Raw genomic sequence first — 21289 nt, 5'->3', positions numbered from 1 at the left:
TACCTTAATTACAACAACTGTTGCACTTTCGGGTTCATTCACCGTAGTCTTTGCTACGTCCTCTACCACGTTTAGAAGCATATCACTGTATAAGCCGCAGCCAATATCGCCTTTTGTTCGTTTTCCACTTCCCTTAAAGCTGAAATCGAAGATCGTAGGACCTCTTCCTGCGCCTTACTTGTAACAACTGTTGCATTGTCGGGTTCGTTCATCGTAGTCTTTATCGCGTCCTCTAACTTGTACAAAAGCATACCCACGGTATAAACCACGGCCAGTATCGCCTCTTGATCGCATTTCACCTCTTTCAAAGCCATAATCGAAGACCTTAGGACCTCGTCCTGCATTTCCCACGAGAGCCGCGCTGTTGAAGCCGGCTGAATCTCGTCCGGTACCAACGTTCCAGTCGCTTGAAACAGGACATCTTCGCTGTCTGCCTTCTTTGACAACAGAACCCATTCGTCCGTCACCACTGCAGTGGCATCGGTATAAATGCAGCTATGGTCCACCGCCACTTTGTATGCCGATCGATTGGTCGCCACAAAACACTTACTGCATAATGGTTTTACAAGCTATCGAAAAATCATTTTATGCTTTAATTAGAAATTCATTGTATCGATGCTAATATATATATGTATATTATATACAATTTCAAAAACATTTAATATACAATAAAAATATTTTTTTATTATTACATTTCTAGTATTAAAATACTTTACTCACATATGCATTTTATCATTTTTCTTATTCGAAAGAAACATCTTTTTTTAAAAATCGAACATTTCTTTGGACAGTAAATGATTTGCTTAACATTCTCATGGTTCGTTACACCACAGCTAACATTAGTCGCCATTGTCTATTTGTAATTACTTTCGAAATAATGTGAATAAATGCGTTGACTGATTTGATGTCAAAGCGGGTTGTGATTCAATAATCCATAAAACCGTTAAAAAGTAAACATATTCCTAATGGTATCTATAGTTACGGAACAAGATCTAAAATTTGTTGATTTTTCGACACAGCCAAGAACATTATAATATGTTTTTATTACGATTACAATTCATAAGAGATCGAAATCACAATCAAATTACCTGGGTTCAAGTATTAAATAAAGGATTATAAATGTAGCAACAGTTTTATTTTTAATAAATTCCCATAATTGTAATTTGAATTTGAAATATATGTTAATAAAAATAAGTAATATAAAAAATTGTATTTATTGAATATATTTCTCTCGATAGATGGAATGAGCACTGTACTGATCGCATGATCATTCATAGGTAATACTTCGTATACTTCCGTTGTTCAAATCATTTCGAAACACAAACGCAAAATTTTAGTATCAAAATACTTAAAAAAACTTTTCGCGACATCATCGGCATCTGCTCCACTTTACTTATCCTTTATCTTTTTTAATTCTCTATTCATCTGATACCGAAGATTATGTAATTTTCTATTGAATTCTACAGTATTAATTTTTATTTAATGAATTTGCAATCATTTCTGTTTATTTTTCCTTCTGTTGCCTGTCTCTATATTTGTTTAATGTACAATTCCATAGTTCGGGAGACGACTCCAGAAGTTCAATCAGATTCTACAAAATATTCTTGTCCCATACAACATCGTATATCGTAGATAGAATTACGAACAAATGTATGTAAAAAAAAAATAAAATGATTATTAAAATGATAAAATAATTTAATATGCACATATGGTAGGTAGGTTATGGAAAATCCAAAGGTAGTACAGTTGAATAGTTATATACTTATGTATTATTTAGTAATGGGGGGAGGGGTGGGTCATTATTTTAATATTTTTCTTTGATTTTGAAATATGCTTGCCGTGCCACTGAATGTCAGCATAAAGTTTTGAGTGAGGAAAAAAAAACCTACCATATTCGGCAACATGATAGTGACGTATGAATTCTTGATAAGCTTATTTGTAGTAAAGATGTGGTGTTAGGAGGTTAGTCTTAAACATAGGTTTTGTGGGGTCAGGTAAGTTTATACCTAAATATTTTTATTATATCAAAATATAACACCAGGTAGATCTGTTTTCTTTAAATAACATGTTTTCACGTAAAAATCGTTATTTGTTAAGCTTAATTAAAATTTGACAACGAGAATCAGTAGGTGAATGTTAATTTCGACATCCTTAAGTTTTGGTTTTGTACATGTCTAATCGGTACCATAAAGAGACATCGTAATAATTTTATAACGGTAGTAGATTGTACTTATGTAAATGTTTAAAACCGTCGGACATAATGTTTAAAGATAAAAAACAATACTTTGCTGCCTACTTTCCCGTTATAATTGAGCACATACGTACGGGAGAATCCAAAACAGGGATGTATGAAAGTACCGTTTCAACCGGATGGCTTTGGATATTATCGATCGTCTCCGGAAAACTATCGATCTTAATCCAAGGTCATCCGGTGGAAATAATTAGTGGTATAATTTAAAAGAAAAACCGATTACGTCATGAGTTAATATGACAACCCGGACTTTATGACCACTTTATGACCGCAAGTGCACTGACGTACCACGGAAAGAGCCGAGATACATGTTTATAACGGCATTTAATATTTTTAACTTCAAATGTAATTATCATACCATGTTTATGATAAACAAATAACGAATTTCAACGTTTAATAGATACTGAAAAATATCATTTTTTCTACGTACTACTTCAGCTGTATATTTTGTTAAATGCTTATCATCTTTATGATCTGGAATGCCTGATGACATGCATTTCTTATTTGTATCAGGAACATTTTTAAGCTGACGAATATACAATGGGATTGGCACTTTTTATTCGGTTGTATATTATTTTACATTCAAATTGCAACCAACTAAAATTACGTTGTTCTTCTATTATTTATTATGAATATTCTCAACTGACAATCGAAATACTTAATAAGTGTATTTGGACAGAGCTCAAAACGAATGCCGTTTCTTGTCATGGTGCAAACCAGTTGGAACGCTCCTAAATAAAATAAACGAAAATGCGTTTTAGTTTATGGCGGTGTTTCCCGTCCGGTGGGCCGTGAACAGAGACGGATCTGAATCTTCTTTAAGGAGAGGTGGCCAATAGGAATATTATCATCTTATATTAAACCATTATTTACTGTGAATAAACAAGCTATTGTTAAACTGTTACTTTTTACAGTATCGATACGAATATATACATTATATTCGATTCAAAGCCGTATCAAACATTTTAGGGTTTAAAAAAAACATTTTATTTTTAATTTTTTTCTTCGGGGCCACTAGGCACAGGTAGCATATTAAGTGCCGATAAGGGTGCCTTTGATTTAAGCCTACTTAATTTTATAAAACTACGGCGCCCGGGAGTAACTTCCCTCTTTAAGCCTACCTTAACATGGCCCTGATTCGATTGTAAATGTTTTTAGATATTTATTATGTATATCTGTACTACTGTATATCTATATAAAAAATATTAAATCTGTGATAAAAAAAAAAACCCAAGAAGTGGAGGTGAGTATTACCACGTCTTCCCCCGTAAATCCGTTCCTGGCCATGAGAACTAAACAAGGTTGAAACATCCGTAAACATTTATATAAAATCATTACAATATATTATATGACTAATGGTTCCAAAGTACTCTTAATGAGTTCTAATTAAGCACCATTAGTCTTCTCCTAGACGCTTGAACTCCTTTAAAAGTTTCTAAAGTTTTGAATTTATACTATGAAATTGCGTGACATTTTTTTACTGCCAAGTTTTTTTTTATTCTTTTTTTGTAGTAGAGTTTTATATGTACATTTTTTTAAATTTAAAACTGTAAACCTTTTATTAATCCTCTTAAAAATTATAATAGTAAAAGAAAAAACAATTATACCCGTTTGTCTAGTGCACGCAAATCTTTCCGTTCGTTAAGTTTTATGTTCAATATTTTTGTAACAGGACTTAACCTCCCCCCTCGTCATTCTTTCCTGGATGCGCCCGCTCTTCTTCGATAATCTCTTCTTTCAAATTCGTTCAAACAAATATATAGCGCACATATTTCCTGAATATATTTACATAAATACATGTGTGTACGTTTAATATATTATATCATAATGTATGTTTAGCGACGTTATTCTAGTACCTCGATCCACGCCCACTTACGCATCTTGTTAAGTTTATTTTGTCGCGAAATACGGCCATTTCAATGGTCAAACAGCCCCGTTTTGTCATAAAGTCCATTTTTTTTATTTAATGTTTTTTAAACCACGAATAGCGTTTCGCATTTGCATAAAGGTTTCGGGTAGTCATATGTAAAACATATAATATGTTCATCTTATTATCATACTGCGCGTGAGGCTTACCCCGTAACGTTGGATAATTTATACGCGTTTCGAAAAAATCGAACACAAGATTTTATTTTCCATAAATTAACGAAAATATGCAAACTGATCTAAGTGCACTACTTCGATGTTTATGAACTTATATATATATATATATATTATTGCATATTGGTTATTGCACATTGCAAGATTATTATTTGTGGTTTCTGTTTGACGCATTAGTTACGAAGCTAATATAATAATAATAATATATACGTAAGATTATTTTTTATACAATAATATGTTAATGGATTAATCGCTAATATAACATACCTATGTTGCAGGTCGAAGAATAAAAATTCAAATTAAACGCATTTTTAATATTTTTACAGTAAATAATCATTTATTTAATACGGATTTACATTTTTAGACAATATTATTGAAAAATTTCCACTTCGTAGATTTTATATATCGATTTTTATTATAAAAATTAACATACTGAAAATATTTATCTCGTGACCATCGTGATAAGTTTATTGTCGTACCCGCTTGTAATTATATAAAAAAAAGTAATATTATAATATTCATCATTTGTATGTTTGCTGCGTGTGGTCGTTATAGACATAAATATCATGGTGCACAAAGATATGTGTTTCTTCGCGTCGTCAAGTAGTATTACCGTAAGTACTTAAGAGTCATGTATTACCTATAATTTTATTTTTAATACTACGCCATTATCGTGTAAAGTATTCTTTAATTTTATAGAAATAATAACTGAACTGCTATTTCCGTAACGCATGATATGAATTATTATTTTACTGCAATCATTCCGAAAAAGCAAAGGGCTTACTTATCTCCGATTCAAATTTTTATTACACTAATTACTAGAAATATTCTTTAATAATATTCTATTTTCGTATGTATGGATATTGCTTAATGTTACAGGTTATATTTTTTTTTATGAAACAATCATTTTTTCTGTAAATACATTTTCAATACATTTAGTGTTATTTCCACGTAATAATTATAGCTGTGTATCTTATAAAAGTTTAAAATCCATAACTGTTCGTAATGCAAAAAAAAAAAAAAAATAAATAAATAAACATACACATACATTAAATGATAAATTACGGTGTCATTATTATTTTTCTAATAAATCGTATGAATAACTGAAAAAATAAAATTATGGTAATGTAATTTTAGTATTATTTAACGAGCTGCAATATAATTGTATAATAATAATAATAATAATAATAAAACTTTACGGTCGAAACAAAGTATGCATTATTATTGTCATTAAAAATAATAAAAAAACTTATATTTTTCAATTATTTCACATCCTAATGGGTTGCGGAGGTGGGAGGATAGAGTCGCGGAGAGACCGCGTATTTTTATCGGTTTGCCTGCCGTTGTTTTATGACGACCACGCGGACACATTTGCAGTGATTTCCTGGTCCGGTCTCGACGATCGGCTTACGCCGTTGGCCGAAAACGATTGATCCGCAGTGCACAATGACGACGACGATATGAAATTCGCTGCGGGATCGGACGCCACGGTGATTGTTTCCTGTCTTCAACGGGCCCGACCGTACTGTTGAGTTTCGTTCGGAAGGGATGAATGTCCTGTTAGCCGCGAGCTTGGCGGGTGCATATTATAACGCACACGTGGACGATTAAAGGTTATCGCTACATATAACCGTTCCGTATCCGTTTAGTATCAGCGTCGCCCGTTCGGTTTCATTACTTTGGATTTACACCTTACCATTTTTTAGCCGTTTTTACCGTGTTTTTTACTGTGTTTGACCAAAATTACACCATGACCGAAAGTGTAGACGATAGATCCCTAGATCTATTTAGCAGTACTTGCCTTGTTGCCTGACGAAGAAGAGGAAAATAACCAAAGAAACAAAAAAAAAAAAAAAAAAAAAAAAAACAATTAGGATCATTATGTGTCGCATCGTCCGCGCGTGATCCGCACTCGTCAGTGGTGTTCAACCGTTACTGCGGTCTAACGTACAGTAACAAGTGCGTGCACGTCAAGAGATCGCTTTTAATCCGAACGACCGCAGACGGAACGCTTGTACGACGGACGGGAGGAGAAACGAATCGGACAGCAGCGCGTGTGAAACCTGTTGCCGGCTCAGGAACGATGTTGTCGCGAAAACGCTGTACCGTGTACAGGACGATCCGGTATGGATCGTTCCCATAGGCGTAATCAGGGGGGGAATTAGCCCCCCCCCCCCAATAATTATTCCATGTTATACATGGCATACCGCATACAGCAAACTCTTATACTTAACTCGCAATAGTGTCACATACAAAAAAAGACACATTGCAGTGAATCCAACTTGGCTCAGAATCTAAAATATATTAACATAATATATAAGCCTAGGGGTATTCTACAGGTTATTTTAAATTTTGGTAGGAGGATCTTAACCCCACCAGATTTTTTCCTGGCAGAGCCGCGTTTAACGAGGGGCAAAGGGGGGGGAAATTTTATGATATTTGGATGTACGGTACTTTGTCGAAGACCAACATTAAATAAAAAATATATAATTATAATTTTTCTTGTATGACCGTATAACTTTATCACATATTATTTCGTTCGCAAATACCAAGAAAAAGCCTCAGTCTACTACCGCTGTATGTACAAGTTAAACACTTGTTGATTATATTTTGTCGCATTTGGTAATTTTTTAAATTTACACGTAAGGCATAATTAATAATTATAAAATATAGATATTAGTAATTTGTAAATTTATTGCTTCTGCGTAGTGCACTTCTATCGTACCCATTAATACGCTACTAACTGTAATCAATATTGTGGTGTATACAGTTTGAAATCGTAATTTTCTTAAGGGCGGCATATTTTAATTCGCCTCGGGGGCGGTTACATAGCTTAACCGGTTCCCGGTACCAGCCGGTCGCGTTACAATGCGTCCGTTGCACCTCGTTCCCGCTTATCACGCACAAATTCGGTTTCTTGTTCGTCGACGCAGATACGTATTTTAAGGAAGGCAAAAAGGGCGATCGCCCTCCCCCCTTGAATCCGTATTTTAGGAATATACTATATGTGAGAAGCACATTTCAATTTTTATTTTAATGTGTATCGTTTTATAAAAAAAATCGAATTAGTTAACGATTTTGATTTTCTATAAAAATGTTTGTCACAAAATACGAATGAGCGATAGGAAAAGTTATAGAAAACATGTTGAAATATAATAATTGAAAGCAAAAGGACGCATATGATGATGTATTTATTATATTTTATCAGTATCAGTACTAATGATCAGTGGTAACATCATGGTCAATGTTGAATATAATGAATTGGGCTTTTTGGCGGGTCCGTACTCGGTGAAAAATCAAATAAAACACAAGCGTAACTTTCAAAACACAGACAGGTGTTAAAAAAGAACTACACAAAAGTAGATTGTAAGTGAATCCGGCATTAGGTCAAAAAAAACCACAAATATTAAGGATTCGCCTGATTTAAATACTACCATCAATTTTACTTGTACATTTTGAGCCTGAATTAAAGAAAAAATTTGAGTCCTCCCCCCCTTAGAAGTAAGTCTACCTTTACATCGATGCTGATGCAATTATCAGACGAGTGTTCGAGTAAGTACGAAACACGCTGCGCAGCAGTGTACCGAAAATTTGATTTCGTTCACATACATTACGTTTGACGGTTTCGAAGGTTTGTTTTTTCGTAACTTTTTCTCTCTACGTCGATATTTCCGCGGGACAAACAAACAAAATAATGACAACGACATCGTGACGTGTAAGGGCGAATATTTCGAGAATCAAAATGAAATGCTGGTCACGTAAATCTGTAACGATAATAATTGAGCCCTACGTAGATTTCGGCACCGGGGACGACGACTTTGCGGGGAAACGGTGGAAAATGTGAATACGAAATCGTCAGGCGGCCGGTAAAAAATGGTTTTTTGTTGTTGACACAATGGATTTTAACTAACTCTCTTAACACTTTTTTTTTCACTTTCTCTCTTTCTCTCTCTCTCTCTCTCTGTCTCTCTCTCCTTCTCCGTCGTCATTCTTTCGTTTCCCGTGCACACAACAAAACTTTGTTCGCGCAAATCCCAGCGAAGTGGAGACGCGCGGCCAAACACCGGGCCGGATCCAGGTGACGAACGGCTTCGAAACTGAATACTAACGGTATCCTCTGAACGAACGAACAAGAAAAAGTAAAAGAAATACATTTTGAAGCCACTTCTTATTCGGCGGTGTGGACCAGTCGGGGAAAAAATATAATGAATAATTTATTACGCCGAGATTAATATTTACATTTTCATCGGTATAACGCGAGTCGGATTCGAAATAATAATAATAATAAAAGCGAATCGGTTCGCCGCTCTCAAGTGTTGCAATAATAAAATTAAAACAATACTGTTCGGTGGGAGTGCTTCGGCGAGATTGAAAAAATTTCCGAGGGAAAAAGCCTTTTAATCATTAAAATAATCAGAAGCTTAAAAGATTTAAGCTTACCCGATTTCCTAAAGGCAATGGTTGGTTGGTCGAAAGGGACGAAAGCACAGAGCAGAACGACGTTACGTACTATTGTGTCCACCCGTTTTTTTAATAGAGATTTTTTCGTCGTCGGGTTTAATTTAATTCCAAAAGTTATTTTCATGAATTTTCAAAATAATTACTCGGCCGTATTCCGGGTAAACAATCATTTGATTAAAAATATTATATTTTTCATGCGACGGATAAAAAAACAAAAGGTAATGTTTAACTTTTGTTTAAAAAATAAACAAACGAAGTGTAATTTTCGAAAATGTATCATTGTAATATTCTATTACTTTAGGCATTATTTTTTTACTGACGTTTAAACGTACACAAGTAGTGATTTATATACAACTATAAGTATATATCATAGTTTTTTTTTCTTAATGTACAATTTAGAACATACGGTAAAATTGAATGATTTTGCATCAGAAATATGTCGTTTGCTGCTCTAGTTATATACCCAGAGATGGACCTAGGAATTTTTACGCCTGGGTAAAATGTTAAAATTACACCCTATCCATAGATTAATAAACAAATACTCAAATAAATTGTGTTCTTATAATCAATATACAATCGTACTTATTGAGTTTTAACCTAATATCAGTATTTAACGAAGTTAAAAATATCAAATTAGTTGTTAATAATTACGAAAATTACACCCTCTAAAATTTTACGCCCGGGGATAAATCCCCGACTTCCCCCCCCATAGATCCGGCCCTGTATATACCTATGCGGTAGAATACTATTCGTCCGAACAGAATTCAGCCGAGTTATAAAACCAGAGTTCTGCATTGCTGTGGTTCGGGCCGGGCGAAAAGTTTCGGTCGAAGGGCAATGAAAACAATGACAATTAAAACACTCGAAAACTTGTACACTCGCCGGAGCCACCGGCGAGGACGATGGTTGAGCGGGCAGAGCTAGAACACGGGAAGTAAAATATTTAATGAATCGGTCGCGCGCGACAACAGCAACTTGGTCATCAGGTTGCGAAATAAAACGCGACATCAGAACGAATCGCCCCCTTCGTCAACCCTAAAATACGCCCTTAGTCGTAATCGCAACGACAGGACGATGGGCCGTGTTTGTTTGTGCTCGACGAAAACCACCGCGGAGTTTGGACGGCTTTCCGTCGCATTTCGCGTGTACTGTACGCACCAGAACATATTTTAAGTTATTTTCACCGGGTGGCACTTCATCGAAATTGTCTATCTTGTCTATCATACCTGTATGAATGTGTTGGTTAGTGGCACGATCAGCCACCACTGGGTAGCATTGAATTATCACTAGCGCCACGTACTTTAAAATATGCTCTGATACGCACTGTTCATTCGTCGCGACGAAGTACACCCCGGGTGCCGTTCGGACGATCGACGAACGATGCATCGCAAAACTAACAATTACACCTGCAGCAACGTTTCATTCGACCGTCCGAACACCGTTGTTCCGGTCGTGTTAGGAAAATGTTTTTTTTTTTTTTTATTTGATTTTAATACACGTCGTTTTTATCGATCCAAGCCCGTACACAATAGCGACCTAATAAAATCTGAATCGGAAGCGTGTCGTGGTATGAACCGCAGCATTAGGGTGTGCATTGAATTAATAATACGCATCCGCACCACAAAAGTTCTGAATGCTTACGACGGGGAAAATGTCAACTGTTTGTTACCGCGAAGACGAGTGGTTTACGAGTATAAGGATTTTTAAAACGGTTTCCGGAAGAGTGTTAGGTAACGAAAAGCTTCGTGTTTAACCCGCAGACGAAGTATCGCTTGAAACGATTCGTTTTTTATTTTAACCGATGCATAGGTGGGCGGAACTCTTTTCGCCCAAAAATGACCTTCCTCTTTTTGCCCACGTCCTCTTTTCGACCAAAAATGAAAAAACAGTTTCCACTTTTCGCTCAAAAATAATTGTATTATTTTCGCCCATAGTTTCACGTTTTACATTCTGGAAACCACTTTCTCAAAATTAATAATTTTTAAAAAAATCTTATTTGATATTCGATAAAATCACGTTTTTGATTGTTATTAATATAGTCAGTCGAGAAAAGTGTATAAAGGTGCTGACTCTTCTATCGAAATATATAGTTTAAAACACTTTAATAAACGTTATAATTACTTAAAAGTCATAATTAATATGAATATTTGTATTATTTTTTTCAACAACAAAACAAATTATTTATTTAAGTAGTAACCTGATCAAATTACTTATTAGTTATTTTACATCGATAACACTATTTTAAATACTTATTTTTAACACTTATTAAATTATATATTTTTTCCATTTTTTTATTTGATTATTGTATGATTTTTTTAAAAATTATTAATTTTGAGACAGTGGTTTCCAAAATGTAAAACGTGAAACCATGGGCGAAAAGAGGAAACTGTTTTTCCATTTTTGGTCAAAAAGAGGACGTGGGCAAAAAGAGGAAGGTCATTTTTGGGCGAAAGGAGTACCGCCCGCGTAGGTTATATAAATACAATCCGCCATCAACCAACCGGTCACCGCAGTAATACCATACGCCATGTGTATTCGATAAGAATTTCTGGCCAACAAAATTTAGGCATAATAGCTTATGGAATGTTCGACATCACATGATCCGTTTACTATAATCGGTTGTTTAACAAATTCGCGTTCTTCTACGCCGAAATTCCATCGGTATGAATTCACGGTTATGAAAAGACGGTCTGTAATACTAATGTCAGAAATCGATATTTATTTGCGCTTTCTTGGTATGTCTTCAGTGATCCTTATACGTTATATTTACGCATGTAGCAGAACATATCAGAATATATAGTTGCTGGAGACTATAATTTAATATAAATTATTAATTTTATCATCTACGAATCGTTATTAGAAAATATACAATTGATGAACATATATATTACATGTATATTTTTTTTTTAGTATATAAATAAAATTAAGGTAAACTAGAAAGTACTAATAATAACTATATAATATACGATAAATTGGACAGTTAATTTATAGTTCTAGTAACGTGATGTACTACTAGTGCAACATAATATACTACGAGTGTGTGGTTATTGTTTCATTTACTTTAATATTCTATATAATAGTACCTACAACGTAAAATAAAAATTCATAATTCTATATACGTATTTTATACTTCATAACATTTTTCTTTTTCATTTTTCATTTTTCAAAGTTATTTAATCTAAATAGCTTCCAATCCTTGAAATCCGGTTCCAATTAGGACTACTCGTTACTCGTTAGTTCTGCCCTACAACGAGATAGTCATTTTATAAACTTCTTTATAGTCTTGGCTCGTTACTATTTGAGGTGTTGATTCTCTATGATACGCATAGGCGCAATTAGGTGAGGGCTAGTTGACTTAGCCACCAAATATTTATATAGTTCCCTCCCAGATATTTATCTATCTTTCGCATAATAGGTACAGATCCAAATTAAAAACTTGGCTAAAAAAGATTAGAGCTATTTTATGACTGATGACTTGTGTATCATACGAGTACGTTTTGTATATCTCGTATATATAATATTGTATTTGTTACATAAAAAGGATAATAATTATTTTGTTAAATTTTGTATTTGAATTAAAAGTTTAATTAGAAATGTATTACGGTGTATAATATGTAACGAATTATAGTAAAGGGATGCATGAGTGAAGGTTCATGGACTTTAGGTGTGAAACCATAAATAAAAATTAGTCTCCCCCCCAAATATAAAACCCTAGTTGCACCTAAGATACGTCTACGTATGTTTCAATATTTATTTAACTTATAGCAGCCGCTCTCGTGTCACTCCCGATTACATCTATTTATTCTTTTAGGTCTTCATGCGCCTTTTTCTCTTTCTTTTTGCCTCCATATTTATGTATAGTATATATATACAGTGGAAATCGGTTATAGCGAGTTTCAAGGGCCAACTAGTTTTTCTCGTTATAACCGGTAACTCGTTATATGCGGTTAGAACGAACATTCGTTGAAACCGATTAAAAGCGGAAATACAAAAATAAAACCTACTTTTTTTATTTTAGATAAAAAAATTTTATTTGAGATTAATTTACACATGCACGTACATACATTATTTATACATTTATTATTAATTATTATAATTGGAGATTTAATAGATACATAATTGTAAAACACTTGAATTGATTTAATTTTTATTTAATTTCTTAAAATAATCTTTGATCTAACTTTGCTTCGTGTTAGAATTGATCGATGTTTCTAATAAAGACAACGCTTTTCTTTCAGCATCTGTACCTTCATATTTTGTGTAATAAAATCTTTCTCAATGCAGAACGAGCTTCGGATATTGAAGGCACAGTTTCAAACTCATCATCAAGCTCATCAATATCAGTATCATTATCTAGCTCAACTTGTTGGCTGGCTATGACATTGTCGACTATATCTTCATCTGTTTGAATTTCTGACGTTATTAGGTCGTCATCAATCTGTAAGTAGTCCCCGTCGATGTTACATTACGCCAAGCTTTATCCAGCATTATTATGGCATCCAAAACAGTTACTTTTGATTCTATTTGATTTTTAATATCCTCAATCATTTTCAGTACCAACTGATTCCGGTAATGAGCTTTAATGTTCTTTATAACGCCCTGATCCATCGGTTGAAGGACAGCAGTAGTGTTGGGGGTAAAAATACGAGTTTAATAAATTTCAAATGCTACAATGATGGGTGTGCTGGACAGTTGTCCACCAACAGTAGAATTTTTTTTTTCTTACGGAGTAATTCATCATCCCAATAATTAAGAGTCTTTTCAAAAATTGCTGAGGTCATCCAAGTTTTGGTGTTATTTTCATAAAATACGGGAAGTGATGAAACTCCTTTTAAAACACCTAGGAATTTTCGATTTTCTTATAACAAGTAGTTTTCTTTTATCAGTTCTGGTCATGTTGGCTGCCACTAAAACTGTTATTCTGTCTTTGGATAATTTTCCACCCGAGCATTTTTCCCCTTGAAACGAAGAGTTTTATCAGGAGTTAATTTGAAAAAAAAGCCCACTTCATCGGCATTATAAATTTCATCATCACAATAACCTGCTCGAAGGGACGGCCAAACGTTAGCCAACCAGTTAGAGCAGATATCAGTATTAACTGCAGATGACTCACCTGAGATCTTGCCGAAACCAATGTTGTGCAGCTATCGGAAACGCTGAATCCAAGATGCAGAGCATTTGAAATTTTCTATTTTTATTTTTTCAGCCAGTTGGTCAATTTTTGTTTGCAAAATAGGACCACTTATAGGCATATTCAATGACCGTTGTTGTTCGAACCATACTAGTGCAGCTTTTTCAAGGTCCTTATGCTGTGCAGTGCGCAATCGTTTTGCGTTAAGTGACGTGGTTTGAAATACATTTTTCAACTTATCCCGGTTCTTCCATATGGTCGAAATTGTCGACGAACAGGTGCCGAATTCTTTTGTAACTACGCTGTTTTTCTCACCGTTTTCTAAACGCCCGATTATACCGATTTTTTCGTCCAACGTAAACTGATGACGCGCGACATGGTGGAACGTCTACACACAACTGACGCTATTTGTAATTTTATTAACTTTAAAACACCAGAATTTGTAAGAATAATGTTTATTATTAATAAGTAATCCATATTTACACAACTAAAGATAATATGTCAGTGATTAATCGACCTAAATACGAAAATAGTTCGTATCTTGCAGGTACTTGTTCGTAGTAACCGGAAGGTCGTTAGTCAAGTTAGCTTTATTTTACTCGTTATAGCCGATAACTCGTAATAACCATACTCGTTGTAAACGTATATTTTAACATACAATCATATGCGCTCGTGCCGGGACCTAACGTTTTGCTCGTTGTAAGCAGTATCTCGTTCTAAGCGATGCTCGTTATAATGATTTCTACTGTATATATAAATATATATATGTGCCTATGACAACTTTTTCGCAGCATTCCGTGTCATTTCCATTCGACTGCGGCCGTTCTCTCACACCGAGCCCATGATTCACGCCATTCCCAACCTTGTCGATACTTGGAACACACCGACAACGAATATTATATTACGCTGCCACAACGGTTTCTCGTTGAATCTTACGCTTGGATCCGTAAGAGCTCTATATATATATATACGTATGTAACATATTATCACCATGGTGATCTTGCAAGACGGATATGTGAAATTCGACGGCATTATCAGATGTGAACAGGGACAAAACCGCAACGTCTTGAGTTATTATCCTGTGTGCACGTGGGCAAAGTTTTCCGGGTTTTCACGGAAAACTGCAGTGCATTACAAGAAACGACGACGATGCCGATGATAAGGAAGACCAAAGCGTCAAATGCGAAACTTTCGAAACGAACAAACCGCGACCCGTCCATTTTACTCTATCGGCTCGAGAATACATATTAATCGTGCACACATCGTATTCGGATAGTAATATTAGTATTCCCCGATTTGCACATACCACGTCAATACGGTGAACATAAATAATAATAATCGAACCCGACGTCTCACCGTTGTCGACGAGTTTGTCTGGTGTCGGTGCAAGTGTTTCTATACTCGTATACCACGCGTATAGTTAAAAACTAAATGTTAAACTTGATTACGATTGACATGTCCATGAAGTTGACCCCCCCTAACTTGACCGATCGATTTTAGATAGATTCTAACTTTCCATTAGAACTTCAAGTTGAAAAATAAACGTGAGTTGATTCCCTATAACTAAATACTATCATGAAAATTGTACAACTCTTCTTACTGTATAACATGTTACCTGTTAAATTATAAATAATTTAATGTATACAATTCTCGACAGTTAATAAAAATGTTTGATTGTTTCAGTTATATGCTCTATGGTGTAGTAGAGTATGATTATGGTCATTATATTTCACATATCAGAAGGTTTAACTCGGTGCGGATTTACACAATGATTTACAAAAAAAAAAATATAAAAACTCAAATAAATTCTATGAATACTGATATTAATATATATTCTAGAAGAATAAAAAAAAATGTTATATATTATAAATAAAATATACACGTATAAAGGTTTCATTTCAATAATAATTTTAGTTTTTTAATTAAAGTTTTTCTAGAACATAAATTAAAACATTAAATACAACATATATTTTATAATACATTAAGTTTGTTAAATAAAAGTTATTGGAGACTGTTTCCAATCATGATTTAGATGAAGATTTAACTAAAGGTTTTCATTTTAAAAATATAAATCGAGTACCTTCATTATAATGTATACATAAAATGAATTTCTGTTTATTGGTCGTAAGCAACAACCTAAATCTGCATTAAAGTTAGTATTATAAAAATTGGCTTATTTAAATTTGTTGTTATTATTGAAACACTATTTGCAATTATTTGATGGTATTTGAAAGTCAATCGGCCAAGTTAGGGTGGCCAACTTCATGGACATGCGTTTGATGGGTTCAATTTAAAGTTCAGCTGTCTATGTGATATTGTGTGCCTGTGTACTTGTGTGTGGACACTCACTTGTTTTATGGAAGACAATCTGTTCGAAAATTAATCAATTATATACATGACGTTTGAAATTTATATATTAAAATGTTTTGCTCTCATTGTTTTTTGCGTATATCTAAACCATATCGTATAATAATCCGAAACGTTTTTGAAAATATTATTTTTTCAATTCGGCAACGAAATATTTTTACTAACGTTTGACGTTTATTTTTTCACAAATGTATGTGCAAATATCATTGTTACGATGTTTCAACCATGGTATGGTATTGTTTTAGTATATTTTTAAATATTATTTTTTTAATACATTTGTATCCCAAACAACGTTTATTTTTGATTCGATATTCTGAAATCGAATAAATTTTTGAAAATGTTGAACCAAATATTTTGTATTTAAATTGGTTATTAAATTATTAAACAATTTTAAGTATTAGTCAATATAATTAGAGTAAAGTGTTAGAGAATGCACGATAAGTATTTTTTCCGCCCGTCTAAATTTTAAATAATTATTTACTGATTCTACATTCGATTATTAAACAATTGCATTTTTTAAAAATGTTGTTTACTTATTTGACTCAGAATCGTTTTTTCATAAGTACATACTCTGACATAGATTACAGTTTATCATGTATAAAAAATCACATTATACAAAGTTTAATGGCAATTAGTTTTTCTCCATTATAGTTAATAGTCTTACACCAATAAAATATAAACACTTCCGTATGAATATAATGCATTCAATTACAGTGTGATTTCATTAGAAACAATTTAATTCCTTAGTTATTTTTATAGACGATGACAGTTTATGTATACCACTTGTATACTGTTATTAATTTTTTTTTCTATTGGATTCTGTACGACGTAGCAAATAATAAATAAATACTTTAACTTTGATATGGGTCTTTTCAATCGCGGTAATATAATTAATCCGAATAGATACATAATAAGTGCAATAACGATCGTACATGTAGCCATTGGTCTACTTAATACTTTCAAAGCTACACAAATAATATTTCACTCTAAAAGTTAATTTCGGTTGGAAATCATTTTGGATATAAATAAGTACAGTTTTCTGGACGTTCGAGAAACGATTTTTTTATTTGTTAAATTCCATTTTATTGTTCACGTAAAATATGGCCTATTATTAGTCCAAGGATTTGTATTTTTTCAAGTGATATCGGCCGATAAATTGGAAAAGTACCAGGGGCAGATCTATTCTTTTCGTTTCATTTGGCACAAACACTATATCTTGAGGATTTTGAGCTAAAGCTGATCCTTTATTCCGTCAAGCTCGGCAAAATCAGTACGCTCTTGCGCGCTGTATCTCAACGTTATTATACTTGTCCTTGGTCGTAATGTTATTAAAGTTATTTATATATGTACTTATTATATACATAAAGGGTTTCTCATCATGTTTTACCGATTCTCATATAGGAAGTCAATATTGAAATTTTTTATTTTTTTATCTCTTCAACTGAATTTTCTATTAAGTGGACGCATATATAACTGATAATACAATTTTCATTATCACCCTATAATCACTTCAAAAAAATAACTTTCCAGTTGTTCTTATTACATTAATTTCAATATAATCATATTGTACGAGATATCATTCTAAAACTTAATTGTAACATACGTAAATATCCGATGAATATTTCTTGAGTAATACTCCTTTTAATTTCTAGGGAATGGAAAATATTTCAGTTGTATATTAATTAACAGTAATAAATATAAAATATAAATATAATTTTTAGTAATAGAAAGCTTCTACATTATACTGCACAATACCATATCGTCTAATTAAACTCATAAAATTATACTGAAAGTGGCTTAATGGTAAAGTCACTGATACGACAAAAGTGTAGATTCGGAATCATGCGAATAGGTTCTAACATGTTCGTTTAATGATCATAATAAAATTACATTAAATGAAGAGTACGATTTATGACAGTTATGTATTCAGAATTTTCAGAATATCAAATCAGATTCACTTTGAAATAATATCAAAAAAAATATTTATAATAAATTGTTATATATCTCATGTGAAAAATAATATGTAGAAAATGTGGTGTAAAAACGTGTAGGGCATGGTTGTGTATACTCGTATTTTAAACAATTCTATAGTGAAAATATGTGTTTATTGGTGAAAAATGGCTTAATCCTATTAATAAACCATTTCTTTTTTTTTAATTAATGTATATTGAAATAAAACATTACTACCGTCGAAGAATATAGGCTCCACATGTTAAACTGTTTTTAATTATATCCAACACAAATCCCTTCGTCACCGAACTCATTTTAAATTTTGAATTTGACTTGCGAATGTTGTTTGATCATATACACTTTATTGTATATTATGATTTATTGTAGTTCTACATACATTTTACGTGCATTGGCTTTGAATTTTCAAAAATGAAAATACTTCATAAAAATTAAGAACGCAAGTGCTTTTCCGATACCAACATTAACATTCTGTGATACAAGTATTATCAAAATAAATCAATAATTTTTAATGATTTAATTTTTAATTCAACCATTTATGATTTTACATATGATAATAAGTAATTGAACTTTATATTGTATAAATATAAAAAGCCATAGTTAAGCTGGTTTGATTTAAGTGCACCACGTAAGCGGTATTAGAACAGAAGAGTTTTATAACAGCTTTATAAAATTTGTTAATGCGTGCAAGTTTGTTTATCACAGAAAATCATGTATATATATTTGTGTATATTATGTATATATTTTTTGCCAAGTTCAATATTTATAATATTTATTAGTGTTTTCGATTTTTTCTAATAAAGCTTAACACTTCAACGGTTGTAATTGTATCAACAGTGATGAAATACAATCGGTTCAAAGTCTTAATACAATAATCAATAACGTATACATATAAAATTATATATATTATTTAATCGAATATAACATATTATATTATTGTGTTTTACTTTACAACGGTCGTCACATAGCAAATCCGTTCGTTCACAAAGGATTAAATGTACACGTGATGTTAAACGATTTTATAGTATAGAAAGAAAAAAAAAACATAGGTAAAAAATTATAATTCTACAACAACCCGAAGTGATAAGAACATAAATTAAAAAAATGATGGGCTACTGCTCATATAGTTTAACACGTTTGCTACTGCAACTGGGTCTCAAAAACGATGAGTTCGATTACTGCAAACTGCTTTCTCCAACGAAACCTACGGGTCCGGTCGGAACCGGAGCAACGCCAACGTTTTCCTGCGACCACAGCATGTCGAACCCGAAGGGCTCGTTGACTTCGTTGTACTGTCGTCGCGATCCCGTCATGGTGTTGTAATGCGGTAACGGTCGCAAGTTAAATGTAAACCCTTCCGGCAACCACAGTCCGGACTTCGCCTCGATCGGCTCGTCTTTCACGAGCACGGCACAGCATATGGTAAGTGCTTCCAAACGCATCCGCATTCCAAATATTCGGATTCGCGAATTCCAATCGTTTCGAATTCAATGTGAGTATGGTCTATAAAGTCTAGTTTTTCAATTAATTTCTAAAACCTTTGACTTCAAATCGTGGAGATAATTCACTAATTATATCGATTTAATGATCAAAATAAATGCATGTACAAATATTGCATATTATCACAACGCATAGAAGAGTGGGTTCTTGTGCAAGAAAACGAATCGCAAGTACACGTTTCAATTATTTTCAACAAAAATATAAAAATTAAAGTTTTTAGCCCTTGGGGAGGAAAACCGTTCCGTAGTTATTATTCAGAGTGAACTAGCCAATGACTTTTACCGTTCTCAATCTAAACGCTCGGCGCTTCAATTGTTAACTTGTTGAACAAACCGTACACATAATATTATTAAAGTTTTCTTTGATTGATACGAGATTATAGTGATCGTACGACGGACGGCACATCGATACCGATTATTCGTTTCGCAGGTTTTTTCGAAACGCAGTATCCGAAAGTAGAAACCTGAAATGAAATTAGTGAGACTTGGTGAAAAGTATGTCGCGAATGCAAATGTGCCATTCGATTGATAAAAATACCTAGGTATCCGTGCACGAAAATATCAAAGGAAAACTTTTTTTGTTTTTTCCTCACTCGACCCCGCCATGGTCTCGGCCGAGTAAAGCGCAATGCTGCGCACTATTAGCACGTCATCGCGCGGTAAATGCGAAATTATCGAACGGCAAAACGAAAACAAAATAACAACAACATTCGACCGCCGAATTTAAACCTTTCAAGTTATGCCGGGAGATAAGTTTTTGTCGCGTGGAAACCAAACCCATACCGCCACCGTCATCTACGCATCAGTTTGGTAAACGACTTTCTGTTTAAGTTTAATAAATACACGAAATTAAATTGATTCGCAGAACCGTTAACCGCGGCGGCGGCCGCGTACCGTGCGACAATAAACGCGTTGTTCAGCGGTTGTTTGTAACTCGTGGTCGGCTCCGGCGGCAAAGGGCATTCGGTTTGGTTATGGTATTTTTTTCATTTTTCCATCTATCTCCTCCGTTTTCGTTCGAATTTAATACCGTGCGCGCGACGTTCGTTGGGCGAACATTTTATTGCGTCCCCGTAGGGAATACGCGCGGTGCGTTTTCGCTTTGGTGTTTGTTTTTTATTATTATTATTATTATTATTATTATTATTACAAGTCCAATGTGTTTTGTTTCGCCAACGTACGCCGCAACGGTACTACTCGCCCTCGGGGCACCGAATCAATTGCGAAAAGGAGAAAATCGCACTTGGAAAAACACACCCGACGCACGTGCGCCACGTGTACGGTTCGTATATGTATATGTATCGAAATATTGCGTTTAAAATTTGTTCGACGTTTCGTTCTCCGATTGTTTGGACTGCGTCTGAAACGCGGTTCGCGCACGTATAAACGGAACGTATTACGCAATTTACTATTATTATTGATGTTGTTGTTTGTGTACGAATACGCGTAACATAACGTTTTATGTAACAATGTGCCTCGATAGGTTCCACTCGGTCGTCGTTTCAGTGTGTG

The 21289-nt window shown here is 33.7% G+C and overlaps 1 protein-coding gene and 1 pseudogene across 1 annotated transcript in view; one reads left to right on the top strand and one right to left on the bottom strand.

Annotated features, from left to right (window-relative positions):
• Positions 1-13728: 13728 nt before the first annotated feature.
• Positions 13729-19726, bottom strand: LOC112681926 (annotated as a pseudogene).
• A 520-nt stretch (positions 19727-20246) lies between these two features.
• Positions 20247-21289, top strand: part of LOC112681918 — a 66842-nt gene continuing 65799 nt past the window's right edge. Inside the window, exon 1 of the mRNA XM_025552283.1 lies at positions 20247-20272. Within this exon, the coding sequence (XP_025408068.1) occupies positions 20247-20272 (26 nt within the window). The remainder of the gene's footprint in view (positions 20273-21289) is intronic.

Source organism: Sipha flava, unplaced genomic scaffold (genome assembly GCF_003268045.1).
Source record: "Sipha flava isolate LNK unplaced genomic scaffold, YSA_version1 199_pilon_pilon, whole genome shotgun sequence".
NCBI classification, from domain to species: domain Eukaryota; kingdom Metazoa; phylum Arthropoda; class Insecta; order Hemiptera; family Aphididae; genus Sipha; species Sipha flava.
The sequence above is the reverse complement of the archived record's forward strand: the minus strand, read 5'-3'. Positions and strand labels throughout refer to the sequence as shown.